This window comes from Poecilia latipinna, unplaced genomic scaffold (assembly GCF_001443285.1).
Source record: "Poecilia latipinna isolate Pla-1442-1.1 unplaced genomic scaffold, P_latipinna-1.0 Scaffold665, whole genome shotgun sequence".
Classification (NCBI taxonomy): Eukaryota; Metazoa; Chordata; class Actinopteri; order Cyprinodontiformes; family Poeciliidae; genus Poecilia; species Poecilia latipinna.
This window is the reverse complement of record NW_015113281.1, coordinates 119,745-133,206: the sequence shown is the minus strand read 5'-3', so window position 1 is coordinate 133,206 and position 13,462 is coordinate 119,745. Positions and strand designations below refer to the sequence as shown.

Here is a 13,462-nt window from a genome sequence, read left to right as displayed (position 1 = left end):
TCAAGCTCACAAAAACACTTTCTCTCTCTTTCACACTGCGCTGTTCACCTCTAAATGGGCAGAAGGACGGATTAGAGGGAGAGAAGAAAACACGTCTCGGGCAGAGGACTGAAAGAAGAGTTTTGAAAAGCTTGTCGAGGAGCCAGGCGAGGCCAATCTGGTTTTCAGCAGTGTGGGATCTCTGTCTTACTTTGTGTCTCCCCATCTCACTCTTTCTGACCTGAATAAACAGCTATCAAAGGAGGACGTCTCTTCCAAGCCAGTGAACACACAAGATGGGTCGAAGGCGAAGTTCAGACTCACAGCTCGCCGCAGTTGGAATTTGAACAGCAATAGATTGATTACACAGTCATAATTACGCAACACAAGTTTCAGCGCTATAGGTAGAATGTTTTACTTTTATTTGAAAGGCGGAATTAAAATAAACTTCTTGGACCGGAGCAATTCCTCGAATTCAACCCTAAAACTACTTCAAATACCCTTCAAAGGTAATTTAGCTTTGTTACTCAAATCAAAATAAAAACTGAAATCTAGCTATAAATAAATAAGAATGGATTGTTTTATTGTGCAAACCTACTTGTAGGAGAAAAATTAAAGTTGTGAATTAAGAAACTGTTTAATAGAAAACAATGCAAACTATCTTCCATCTATAAACACCAATCAACAGGATGTAATTTGTGCTTTGGCGCTCCTTTTGGAGTTTAATAAGTTTTTTAAAGTTAGGGGAGGGTGGTTATGATGAACTGTGAAACTCCTTCACCGAACTGTAAAAGTCGGCATAGTCCATAAAAAGCCCGACTGGTGCATATTCAATATCAGAGACTAATCCAAGCACGATTTTAACAGTAAAAGCTTCATTTTTCTCATTTTCATTTTAGATGTTAGTAACTGACAGGAGCATTACATCACATAAACTATATGTCATGATTAAGATTAAGATTTCTAAACAGGCCAAGTTCATAATTTCATAATTTCAACAATAAATTTAACATTCCAGACTAATTATGCTATGACAAAAAAGGACAAATAAATTATATATATATCAGTTAAAAGTACATTACTTTTAAGTGATATACTAATATATTAAATAGCATACAAAGAGCTGTTTAATCTGAGCTGAATTTGTGAGCAGACTTATTGAGAGGCCGACACTGCCATCTGTCTCCAGAGCAGATCTCAAACTGATTAGGATGAACTGTAACTGATTTATGCATACAGTGATGGTAATGAAAGACTCATCCTTACATCTGAATTTTTACTCTCTCTCCGAACATGTGTGTGCTGCTTTCAGCTTTTATTACAATCCTTTCATATCAAATGAAGGAGAAAAATAAAAAAACACAGAGCTGTAAGACCCAGCAGGCCCAAATACTGAAAAAGAACACATTTTTACAAAGTTAAAAAAAAAAAACTTTCTATTCTCTTCCTGTACCCTTCACCATTCCTCTTCATCTTTTCCCTAATGGACAGACTTGTCAAGTCCATTTCCACAGGGACTGTTAAGGAGCTAATGCTGGTTGACAAGCAAAGTGATGCTGGGGAACAACATACCCAAGGGGGAACTATTGCTAACAATTAGAAAAACATGCAACTTCCTGTCCATTACATGAGGAAGCTGCTATTTTCTCCTTTGCTTGTACATTTATTTCAATGCTTATATGGGAAATAAAGTGGATGAGCAGCGTGTCAGGGTTACGGGGTTTTCTAGATGGAGACATCATTCCAACATTACTTTTGAACGGCACAAATTCTAGAGGTCACAACAAATAAATGAACACTGCAGCTTAAATAAAATGCAGATCTGCAAAGCGGTTCATGTGCAAGGCCAACAAACACCGAAAAATGTCTGAGCTAGTAAGTAGCGGGCAGCAGATGGTACCATGGAGCTCTTTGTCTTGTCAGGGTTATGACCATGGGGTGACAGAGACAGAAATGACATGGAACAGAGAGAGAGAGAGAAAAGAGGACAACGAGGTGAAGGAGAGCACTGCACAGTGAGAGAGGAAAACATTCAGTGGTCTGGAAAGAAACAAGAATAAGGCAACAAAAAACTTGAAGTGAAAAGAGGAGAAAGACTGAAAGGTTTTCCATTCGCCCCTAATTTAGTCTGTGAATGTGCTCTCCCCTGTCTGATTTAAATCTCCCCTGAGAATGTGCTTAATCATATGTTACTCAGACTCAGCCGGATAGTGGGAGAAGGCGGGAGGTTACAGAGAAAGGAAGCGACCATTCACAAATACAAATGTGAGAATTTCCGTGTGAGAATTGAGTGCGTTTCCACCTAAGTTACCGACAACATCCACAGTGGTCTCCAACCTGAGTATTCCAGTATCTGGCATTTTTGTAGACAATTTCCTGGTTTGGTTCAAATGTGGTTAATTACCATGCCTCTAGAAGACTTCATTAGAAGCTGAACTGTTTAAAATCACATGACTGAAAATAATTTTGACTTTGCAATTTACGCCTTGAAATTGGGCCTCCGTCTCTTTAAAGGGACAGTGTTACTTAAAATCAACTTTTTGAGCTTTAAATCATGTTCTAATATTATCCCCTTATAATAAACATACCTGAAGTTGCCTTGATTCTTTCATGGGCATTTGAGAAATCCTTTGATCTCCCATGGCAACTATTTATCTGTGCAAAACGCCTGGGTGGACCGAGCACCACCTTCTAGGCACAGCTACTCCTCGGACTTGCAGTTTCCAAGCTTCAGAGCTTCTACCTCACACGGCACCTCTCCCCTACAACTCCCTCACTCAGCACCTTCAGACTAGCCAGCAGCAATTAGCAAGCACTTGGTGGAACTGCGCCTCAGCTGAGCTCATTTTACAGAAGTCACGGGATAAGCATGCTCTGTGAGGCGGATGCTTGATTCGGTGACCGCAGCTCCGGGAAGGAGCCGCATGGAAAAGGTGGTGCTTGGTGAGAGAAAGCATTTAGGACCCTGAAAGGTTGCCAGTGGAGATTAAAGGATTTCTCAGACATGCATGAAAGAATCAAGGCAACACTCCAGGTATGGTTTTGATGAGAGAATAACATTATAGCATGATGTAAAGCTAAAAAAAAACAAAAAAAAAAAAAATTTATTTTACCTAATACTCCCTTTAATAAATTCATTAATGCTCTAGTGATCTGAAATGAAAACAGCTGAAATGGATGAGAACCACTTAATTTGAATCACAATGCTTTTATAAAGTTGTCAATTGACTGCAGTAGTAAATTTTGAAGTAAGTCTTACTTTTACTTGTCCCAAAATATTTACATGCACATCCCATCGTGTTCATGCTGTTTTCTAGGATATAACAAAGAGGGATAAGAAATAAAATCTCAACAGTAATTAGGTATAAGTGGAACCGATGTATTGCATCACACAGTGGTCCCAATTTATGCTAAAATAATGTATAAAACAAATCAAAACCATCCAGAAACATCTGCAATGTAACATCTGACTGTGGTGATCCCAGCACTTTGTCAGGTTGCAAAATCTAACTAAATGTTCAGTCTGGAGCCATGTTTTTACAACTTTAATATAATTTAAACAATATTAAGTTTGTTCCAAAATTGGTACCAGCACCAGCTCAGTTTGCAGTGAAACTTTGTTTATATATCCAGCTGAAGTAACACCAGCAAATGATTAATATTTGACTCTTGACTGTATCAGAGAATAAGTTGTTAATTCAACCATTTTTCTGAAGAAAGTTGCTTCAAAACATCCAAACGGTACTTGTCGAAGTGACACAATCCTCCCTGACAAGGCTAATGGGAGAAGTCAACTGGTTTTATGACGGACTGACCGTTCACAGGGGTGCTTAGTCAGAGTTAAAGTACGGGTCACGAAACCACAGCAACAAACATAACATAGGGTACAGCTGTCTCTATGACCCACTTTTTCTTTTTTTAACCAAACCAAGGTGAAAGGGTCCCCCAGCATCTTTTATTAAGCAGCTGGTAAAGCTGAACTGTCTGTGCCATGTTCTGACTTTCTGCTTCAAGTTTATGGTCAGGCATTATAGAAATAGTTGTAGTTGCATCCAGAAAGTATTACCTTTACGCACCTGAATTATGAGATACCAAAAAAAACAACAAAAAAAACAAATGATAAATGTAAAATCCCATGGCTCTGACTTGACTCACAAATTATGAAAAAAAAAACACAATTTCTTTACTTTTTCTTTTAAGATCTGAGCATGAAAGCTTTACTTTTGCGATTTTTTAGCCAACTTCATGTTGCCAGGTCCTGTGTGTGTGTGTGTGTGTGTGTGTATATATATATATATATATATATATATATATATATATATATATATAGAGAGAGAGAGAGAGACTGATTAATTGATTGATTGATTTTTATTATTTTATTCTACAGGCTTGAATGATCTTGTGAAATTGAACTCATATATCCAATAAATGTGGTTATTCTCAATTATTTAATAATTTAAAAAGAGGCAGATTTGCTTTCTATGTATTCAAAATGAAATAATAATTTGGAAGTTTCTGTTTTTATTCGAGCTATTATTTTCTACTAAACATGATTTTATCCATTCAGCTGACACAAACAGAAGTTAAAAACACTTTTTCAAAGCACAATATGAATAACTGTGCCCATAAATGTAGAAAACCTCTTTTTTTCACTATGCACTAAGGTCTGTGCACATACATTTCTTTTCATGATATTGTAAGTATTCCTTTGCTTTAATAGCTCATTTGATTTGAGCTGTCTCTATTGTCTGTCTACTATTCACTAAATTAATGCAGAGCATCACCTATGGCACTGATGTGCAGTCTGTAATTATCTCATGCCTTGAAATATTTTAAACATAAAATATAAAGAGAGTGCATAAAAAAACTAATCAAGAGATAGTAACTTCTATCTGACTGCACTATTACAATTTTCTGCTCCACATGCAAGCAGGCATTTTTGACAAACCTCGTCTCGAAAAGGAATACTTCATCCTCTATTCACTGCTGAAAGCTCAGATACGTAATTTAATTAGTTGCTACGGCTGCAAAGAACGTGCAACGTGGAATTTGTGCAGTAACTATCTTACTGAAGGCATGCTTCTGTGTGATGACTTTGTTTGGAACAATGCTAAGTCACGGGTCAACTATTTTGTTTTAAATAGGCCTATCCATTCATGTGCACACACATAATTGTACAATAAATAAAATAGACAAAGCACTAACTCAATAATCCAAAATGAAAAAGTTAAAAAGTTAAACATCTCTGAAGAGAAATATTGTAGTTTCAGGAAAAACACAGCAACAGCGCTATTAATTATACTCATGCACATTTGACGATTCATATTGAGAACGTTCACATGCAGCCGCACAGAGAGGAGAATCGCTTAATCTGGATACACACAAGGACATAAAATAAAAAGAAAAATGCTAAGTAGCACTTACTGTTAAGCATTGCATATTCTCAGGCTGATCAGTCTCAGGGGCAGCACCATGGCTTGACAGCACAGCCTCTGAAATGTAGACAAAAGAATCACGGGCTGAGACAGTACCTTTAGAGCACATTTCCCCTTGTTCCAATGTAAAACAGCTTCCCGGAAAATTTTATCCTCAAACAATTGCGAGCGTCCATAAAAGTGACTAGAGAGATAAGAGCTCAGAGTTATTCCTTCAGCTGCTGGAAGCAGCATCCATGAGGCTGCTGCTCAAACTTTACGTGTAAAATTAAGAAAAACAAAAAGCAAAAACAAACACACACACACCAGGCCAGCTGCATGAAAGAAAATTGCGTAAAGATGTGAGAATTCAGCAACTTGCCAAAGGGAGGAATGGGAGTGAGAACAAGTGGGAGGGAGGGAAGAAGCGAGGGAGGGGTAAAGAAGAGAAAAGGAACTCCTCTCTCACTCTATTATCCGTCTGACACAGAGCTCCTGTGAAGTTGCTGTGGTTACAGGGACTCACGCCTCAGTGTCCTTCTAACTATTGCTCAGAAAGGCACCATTCAGTGTTGGGCCACAATACAGATCTGCCCGTCTTGCTTTTTTAATTTATTTCAATCTTCTGTTTCCATCTGTGTATCTCGCTCACCTTTTCTTTGGAGGATCCACCTTCCCTCGGTCTCTCCCGCCTCTCAGACACCAATCCATATTTTATCTCTCTACAGCAACCACAATCTCTCCGTTTGAAACGTCTGACCTGGTGTCGTCTATACAGTTCCTTCAAACCGTTATCTCAATCTTCCCTCAAGCTGTGAAACACTTCAAATTATGTCGACTCGGTTCAAATAATTCCTGACAGGGTGCCGATCAGTTAAGCCTGTGAATCTGTGTCGTAAACATGTCTGTTTAAGAAAGTGCTATATTTTGCCTTTGATGAAAGTTTCCTTGATAAACTACACTTCTCAAGATATGCAATTTACAAACTGCTTTAGCTTTTGACAGCCTTATTGAACACACAGCCACAACATATAAATTATAGTCAGCAGAGGCTACTTATTGTGGCAAAAAGAAAATGATTAAGTAAAATACAGCTTTTAACCAATGATCTCAGTTGAGTTTTTAACCAACGCTTTTCTAGCTTCCTATATTAGCTAGCTGTGCTGCAGTGGTAAATTGAGCTTGCAGGCAAAAAGAAACAGGTGGGAATTTGGATTGAGCCGAGTGTTTTTTATGTACGTACTCCTCCACAAATAAAAAGAAATATTAATTCATTATGAAGAAATGTAATGTCTTTTACTTCTAAATGTTTAAAATTAGTTGGAATAAGTGTCTACATTTCTCATCCACCACCAGCATAAATGTATCCTACTTCCTGCGAAAATAAAAAGTAGAAAATGTTTTAACTTTCAGAGACATCCTGGGTTAGCAGACTTGAGAATTATGCCTCCCGTCAATTGGGAGGAAAGATAACAACCAAACATGGTGCTATAGGAGATGATGTTTGTTTCCTGTTTCCTTCCTTCAGCCAAATTTAGTTTTCTACAAGTATCAAAATTATCTACTGAAGCCCCATTAGATCATCTGTGCTTTAAACAGGATCTTAAGTCTTATTTTGTTTATAGAACTTTTTAAAATGCATGTACCAGATAAATATGGCACTTGAAGACACTTGATGTACTCTAACCAAGTACCATACTTTTTTTTTTTTTTTTTTTTTAACGGTTTCATATTCACACTCAACATATTTGGACATACTAAATTCCAGCTGGTATCTTATATTGATTGTTTACACATAAGAAATTGATAAGCTCAATGTTATGAGCAAAATGTTACTTTTGTCTTTAACACACAGCCAGAACATTTGTAATTGATGACTTAAACAAATTAAAAGAATAAAGCTTGAAAAAATCCTTAAGGATGTTACATATATATTTGAGAGTAGTTAAACCTAAGCCATCCAAAATGTGTCAAACTTAGTGTACAGGAGTGAAACCTATATATTTTATAAAATATGACATCATTTTGATTATTTTGCACATTGTGTGACTTTTTCTTGACACCTTCACTTTATGAACTGAAAAACTATAGTTAATATCACATTTTGCAGCATTCATTTACTTTGTTAAACAGCATCTCAGTGCCAACTTCTGTAGAGCAAAACGACCGGACTGACAGTTCACACCAAAAAAGAAAAAGACAAGAGAAACAGTCATTGACCTCCTCTCCAGACACTCCTGACAGCCCATTGTTGAACTCGTCTATAAAGCCCATGAAAGAGAGATTAAGTCACACGTTAATCTCAAACCGCCTGGGGATGCACCAAAAAGAGAAAAGCTAACCTGGTTGGCGTCGAGCCCAGATCAGAGGCCTTTTGTCTGACAAAGAAACAAGCAGTAGGGTGAAGATGTGGAGCAGCTTGCAATGAGGACAGAGCATGACTGACATTAGAAAGGGGGAGGGAGAGAGGAATAATACCAGACAGAAACAGTGGACAGTGGGAAAAGTATACACTAGACAAGTTCAAGCAAGATAAATGTAGCAGATGTTTTAAAACGACAGAAGACACTACAAAAACGCAGGGAAATAGATTTCGGAATAAGTCAAAAGGTTTCCACACTCTATTGATGTAAAGCCAGTTACTCTTGGATCTGCCAGAACAAAAGAGACGGGCTTAACTTTACTTGGGTCTCTTGTTGTACTGCCCAATCATTTGACTTCCAAGCCCCTATTTACACCTAATGTTGCCAACAAATCAATAAATAAACACTCAATGAAAAGAGACAAAAGTCAAAAGGGAGAACGTAACTTTCAATTATCTCAAGGCTTCAAGATTTTGCTAACAAAACATTTTAAGCCAAACTGTAAAAAGCCATGTAGATATCCTTAGTGGGATATTCTATTGTCTACTACCCATTTCTTTATATTACACAATGAAAGAGTTTGACTTTAAGCTGTCAAACAGCATATTTTGCCTTTCTTTAGACTTAAAAGTTTACCCAATGCTCAGCTTAATACTCCGTACAGTACACTTTTACAAACTGTAAACATGCAATTGAATAAAATATTTTTTTTAATTTTTACAACTATTTTGAAGCCAAAATGCAAACATCAGACCTGGCAGTGCGATAAGGAAACAACAAGATCCAAAGTAGGTCCTGATAAAAGATTGATGCACTTTATAGAAATACACAAAATTATGGACTGACAGTGTTGGGGGATAAACATGTTGAACTTGTGTTGTTTACAATGTCAAGCCTTTATTAAAATCCAACATATTTTCTGTCAGTGTTTTTCAGATGATTTTTATTTTGAAAATGAGTCATTCAGCTACCCCGAATTTAAAGTGCATTCATAGCTCCATCGAAAAAGAAGCTGAACAAATTTTGCCTTGAAACCATAAACCAATGGTCTGAATGAAGTAGTTATTTAAAATGTTTGAGATTACTGAAAAAAAAATACAAATGATGAAAAAAATAAGTGTACACAATTTCTTGTGTTGATGCATATTATTCTGCACTAAAACAAAAAAACTAAAAATAAACCCCAGATGATAAGTAGTGTATCCAGCTTCTGGGAAAACAAACTAGACATTTTATTTTCATCTGAGTCACAAGGTTTTACACAAAAAGTTGCTTTTGGTTTGGTTTATTACCGTTTTGGCAACAAAAATGACTAATGTATCTTTAACTGTTTTGTTTTTGCATTGACCGACAAACATGCATGGTACCGAAACATTACCTAACATGAATTACAGTCCAAGCAGTTAAATGCAATATGCACATTGTAATAATACAATTCCAGAAATGGTAATAGCTAACTTTGGGACACACTGGCCTAATCTAATGGAAAGGCTGTTAATATTATAAGCTTCCTCTAAACTTAAAGAACTTTTTAGAGTGAAACTGCTAGGATCACATGCTCAGCTTTTACAACATTGAATTACAACCCAGAATGGAGTGTCTGTTTAATTTCTGACAAATGTGAAGGTGGAAGTAGATTTAAAACATGTCACGTTACATTTTTGCACAGCGGCTTTGACAGCTTTGCATAAGTTAAACGGTAAAAGCTGTGACAGAATCACTGGTTATCGTTTTTGCTGAGAAACCTTATCCGTTTCCAGCACAGGGGGGCTACACAAGAGGAAAGAGCGATTCCCTCAGCAACAGCAAACAGAATTCACATAAACGGCACCGCAGTGTAAACACACAAATCAAACAGCCCAAGGTAGGCTGAGGATTTGGGGTGAGTAGGGTCAGCCGGGAAAAAAAGGTTTGGTGTAATTTGCTTTGAAACACACAACAGTTTAAAATGCCTCATAGGCTGTTCAATTTGATCAATTTAGTCAATCTTGTTAATTTGTATTGTCCAATTTTATATTCTGTAAAGCAGCCTAGATTCCAGATCGATTAGTGCTTCACAATGCTGCAATATGGTGGTTGTTCTTAGTCTTTCTCTAGTGTCTCACTAATGCTTTGCATTTTAAAATAGGACTTATTTGGCGTCCCTCTGTGCATGCATTATCCTTGAATGACTGGTATACCTAGGAGGCCATTTTTTTTTTTTTTTACCATTGGTCTCTTTGGGCCTCTCTTTCAATAATGATGTCCTCTTTGAACTTCATACTTCACAGAGATTCCCTGCCGAGTTTGTTCTTTTTGCCAACTCAACATTTCAAACCTTTAATGACAGTGAAACCTTTGGCTAATATTATGAAGTGAACCATATCTAAAATAATCTTTACATTTATTTTTTACTGAGACCATAAGATTTCTTGAGGTTTTCTTTTTCTAAAAATCAAAACAGTGCTCTTTCCTCTTAATGTAACTAAAGCATTTTAAATTCTGCATTCTATGAAAAGATCTTCATAAGAAAAAACTAAAACCTTTCAGCGAGCTATAATATTTGTCTTCGCTCTTTCATAGAAAAAACACCGGCACCATGTCCTGATTTACTAAATAATTAATGTGACTATTGTATTGCTACGCAGAAGTAAAACATTTAACTTCACGCCAAAAATGCCGTAATTTTTAAATACAGCTTCCCCAATAGATTTGCATAAAAACCGAGGAAAAACAAAAAATATGGTAACATAAATGACCACAAAAAATTATCAAACTGAAAATGAATGAAGTCATGAAAAAGTTATAATTCAGTTAATTTCAAGCATATTTTGCCAAATATGCAAACTGTTCTTGTTCTAAAAGTTAAACATACATATTAATACATATTACATATCTTCTGCATTGTATTCAAATGTATTCGTTATTCATGTGTGATTTTTTTTAAATTATGTAACAGATTTAAAAAAAAATAGAGCAAATTAGACAATAAAAAGAGAAAACAGGACAATAAAACAACTTTTAAGGTGTATTTAAAGTCAAAACATTGGCAAGTCGGAGGATGTTTGACCTCAAATTTTAGATTCTGTAACTCCAAAGGCGAGATGACGCCTGTAGACCAACCTAGACCTTTGCACTGCTAAAAGCAAGTGATCCTTAGATCTAAGTGATTTGAAAGCTGCAGGAGGTCAGATAAATAAGCAGGAGTCTGTCCCAGGAGTTGCATCCAAACCAACCAAAATTATTTGTGTACCGTTTTTGCCTCTGTTTCGTAGGTCAAACCCTTAATTTCAGGATGCAAGTCACTTCATGCTGGTCATACATACAGTAGAGATAACGCATTTCTCTTTCTGCTTCGGTCCTGGCCAAAGGACAACATAGATAATATCAGCTGGGCACTCAAAGTGTTACATAATAAAATATTTCAGTTAAACTAAAAAGGATGATCCAATAAGGATTAAGAATCAAATATACCATAAAAGCCACTTTGGGAACCATTTAATACGCTTTAAAAATTAAAAGAGATCTGATCAGAAAAGTCATGGCTAAGAACATGCGATATTGTGCCGTTTTGTCTGATACCTACTTTGTAAGAACAGACCTCCTGTCTATCTGTGGAATTTGAGCATCTCAGACATTTTTTTGCTTTGTTAAGCAATCCCCCTTAGCAACTTTAGATGATCTTACTGACATCCTGCTGAGAAGTGGCAGTTGATTCTGCAGACCAGAGGTTTTCCCATGTGTTTGTGTGTGTGTGTGTGTTGGGAACCTATAGGTGCTGGGATGCAAGTTTTCTCAGCGAAAAAATGCCTGGCCAAAAAAAAACTGAGGGTCAATTTGTGATTTATGTGATTTAATTGGCTGTTGTTCTGAATTTCAGGCAGTTGACTATCAGACTCCTGAACAAACTAGTAACTCCTAAAAACCTCTAGCTTGTACTTACAATATAATGTCAAAATTATTTGCTCAATTGCTTTCACACACATATTAACTTCAGTGATATCACATTCTTGATTGATAGCGTTTATTATGATGCCATCCCTCCATTTGCAGCTTCAACTCTTCCAGAAAGGGTTTTCACAAGGTTTAGGAGCGTTAATGAAAACTCTTTACCATTAGTGCAATTGTGAGGTCAGACACTGATGCGGGACGAGACGGTCAGGGTCAAAAATGACCTCTGCTGGGCAAGAAACTGACGCATAGCGAGTATGAAACATCCAGTTACAGAACACTTAATTACATAACCCAAGAAGTCAGGCGTAAAAAAAAAAAAAAAAAAAAAAAAAAAAAAAGAATTGCATTACAAAAATGAACAGAACCTCAACAGAATAAAAACTATTATTCAGGTTCACCTTTTGGTGGGCATAATTTTATGGATGAATATCATCTACAGTAGACAATTATGGAAAATGATGAAATGAGTAAATCCTGACAAAATGATGCATCATTTACAAATTACTACAGGAAGTTATTTGGAAGTGACAATATCTGTCACTTCCAGTTATTAGGAAAGATTATACAGCAAAATAGACAATTTTCTGTGCTAAAATAAGAGCTTTGTTTTTGTCTTGTGTTGTTCAAGACCCCAGTCAGCTCAGTCAAGCCCAAACTTTTAAAGCTCTGAAACAATGTCAAAATAAGGACATTTAAAAGACTTGGAAAGGGTCTGAATTATCAAAACGTCTTAAGCAAATCCAAAGAAGCTATAATTAATGCTCATATATCAAAAGATGGCAGAAAATGTAGTAATTTTCACACTTTAAATGTACTTACAAATATTAAATAACAAGAAGAGTCTAAGTCAAAATGGAGTTGTTGAAACCCAGAGAAGCTTGTACTGAACCAATCAAGTTGGCAATTTGTGTCAAACATTGTACAACGTTTGGCAGAGCACAGCCTGAAGAAATTATTTAGCAGACTAATTCAGCTGTGGAGCACTTGCACAAACACATTTTTTTTTATCATGTCCCTGTGCATTTGCACAGACCTACCAGTGGCACCACAGGATCCTTGCCACTGCAATTCATCCCACTGATTTGTTTTAATTGCTTTTGCACAGATTTTAGGTTATTTTTTTATAACAAACAACTTATGTTTCTTAACTTATGTCTCATGATTAAAAAAACCTAATTCAGATGAAAAGAGGGAATTAAGAAATAAGAACCTATATGGATTATTAAAGATACATTTTGTTAAAATGTTTGTTATAAGGGTGCAGAAATGAGTGAACATAATAAGCATCCATCTGTTAAGCAAATGACCTGATTGATCATGCTTTGGGCCTGTGCAAGAGTGACATACCAGTGTAATAAATCTTCCTCTTTGAAGACCAAAACATGCAAAACAGACTGCATGTGTAAAAAATATTGAAATAAAAAACACTGTAAAGAGCACACATATAGGTTCCCAGTAGCTCTTCAAGAGGAGTAATCTGGTAAGTTTTCATTTTGGACTGGCTCTCAGAGAGCATAAATGAAATAAAAAAAAAAATAAATAAAATCTTGTGTATGCATCATTAAATTTGAATCCTTTTCATGTAAAAAATAATTTCTTATACATGAACCAAAAAGACTTACATGGCTTTCAAGTGTGCTCTTGCTGGAACTGTGGATGTTTTTGAAAAGATAATATTTTTAGCTGATCTAAAGCAAATGCATAAATAATTGTTGAAGTTTGACCACTTTCAGGTTTTCTCTTCAGAGCTTCCTAGTTAAACCACCTAAAGTG

General features: G+C 36.2%; 1 protein-coding gene across 4 annotated transcripts in view; it reads right to left on the bottom strand.

Annotated features, from left to right (window-relative positions):
- The window catches only part of rgs3a (regulator of G protein signaling 3a), a 162,728-nt gene that overhangs the window by 111,806 nt on the left and 37,460 nt on the right, over positions 1–13,462 (bottom strand). For all 4 annotated transcript variants that reach the window (XM_015044237.1, XM_015044238.1, XM_015044241.1 and 1 more), the window contains one exon: positions 5,404–5,471. In XM_015044237.1, coding sequence (XP_014899723.1) covers positions 5,404–5,471 — 68 coding nt within the window. The remainder of the gene's footprint in view (positions 1–5,403; positions 5,472–13,462) is intronic.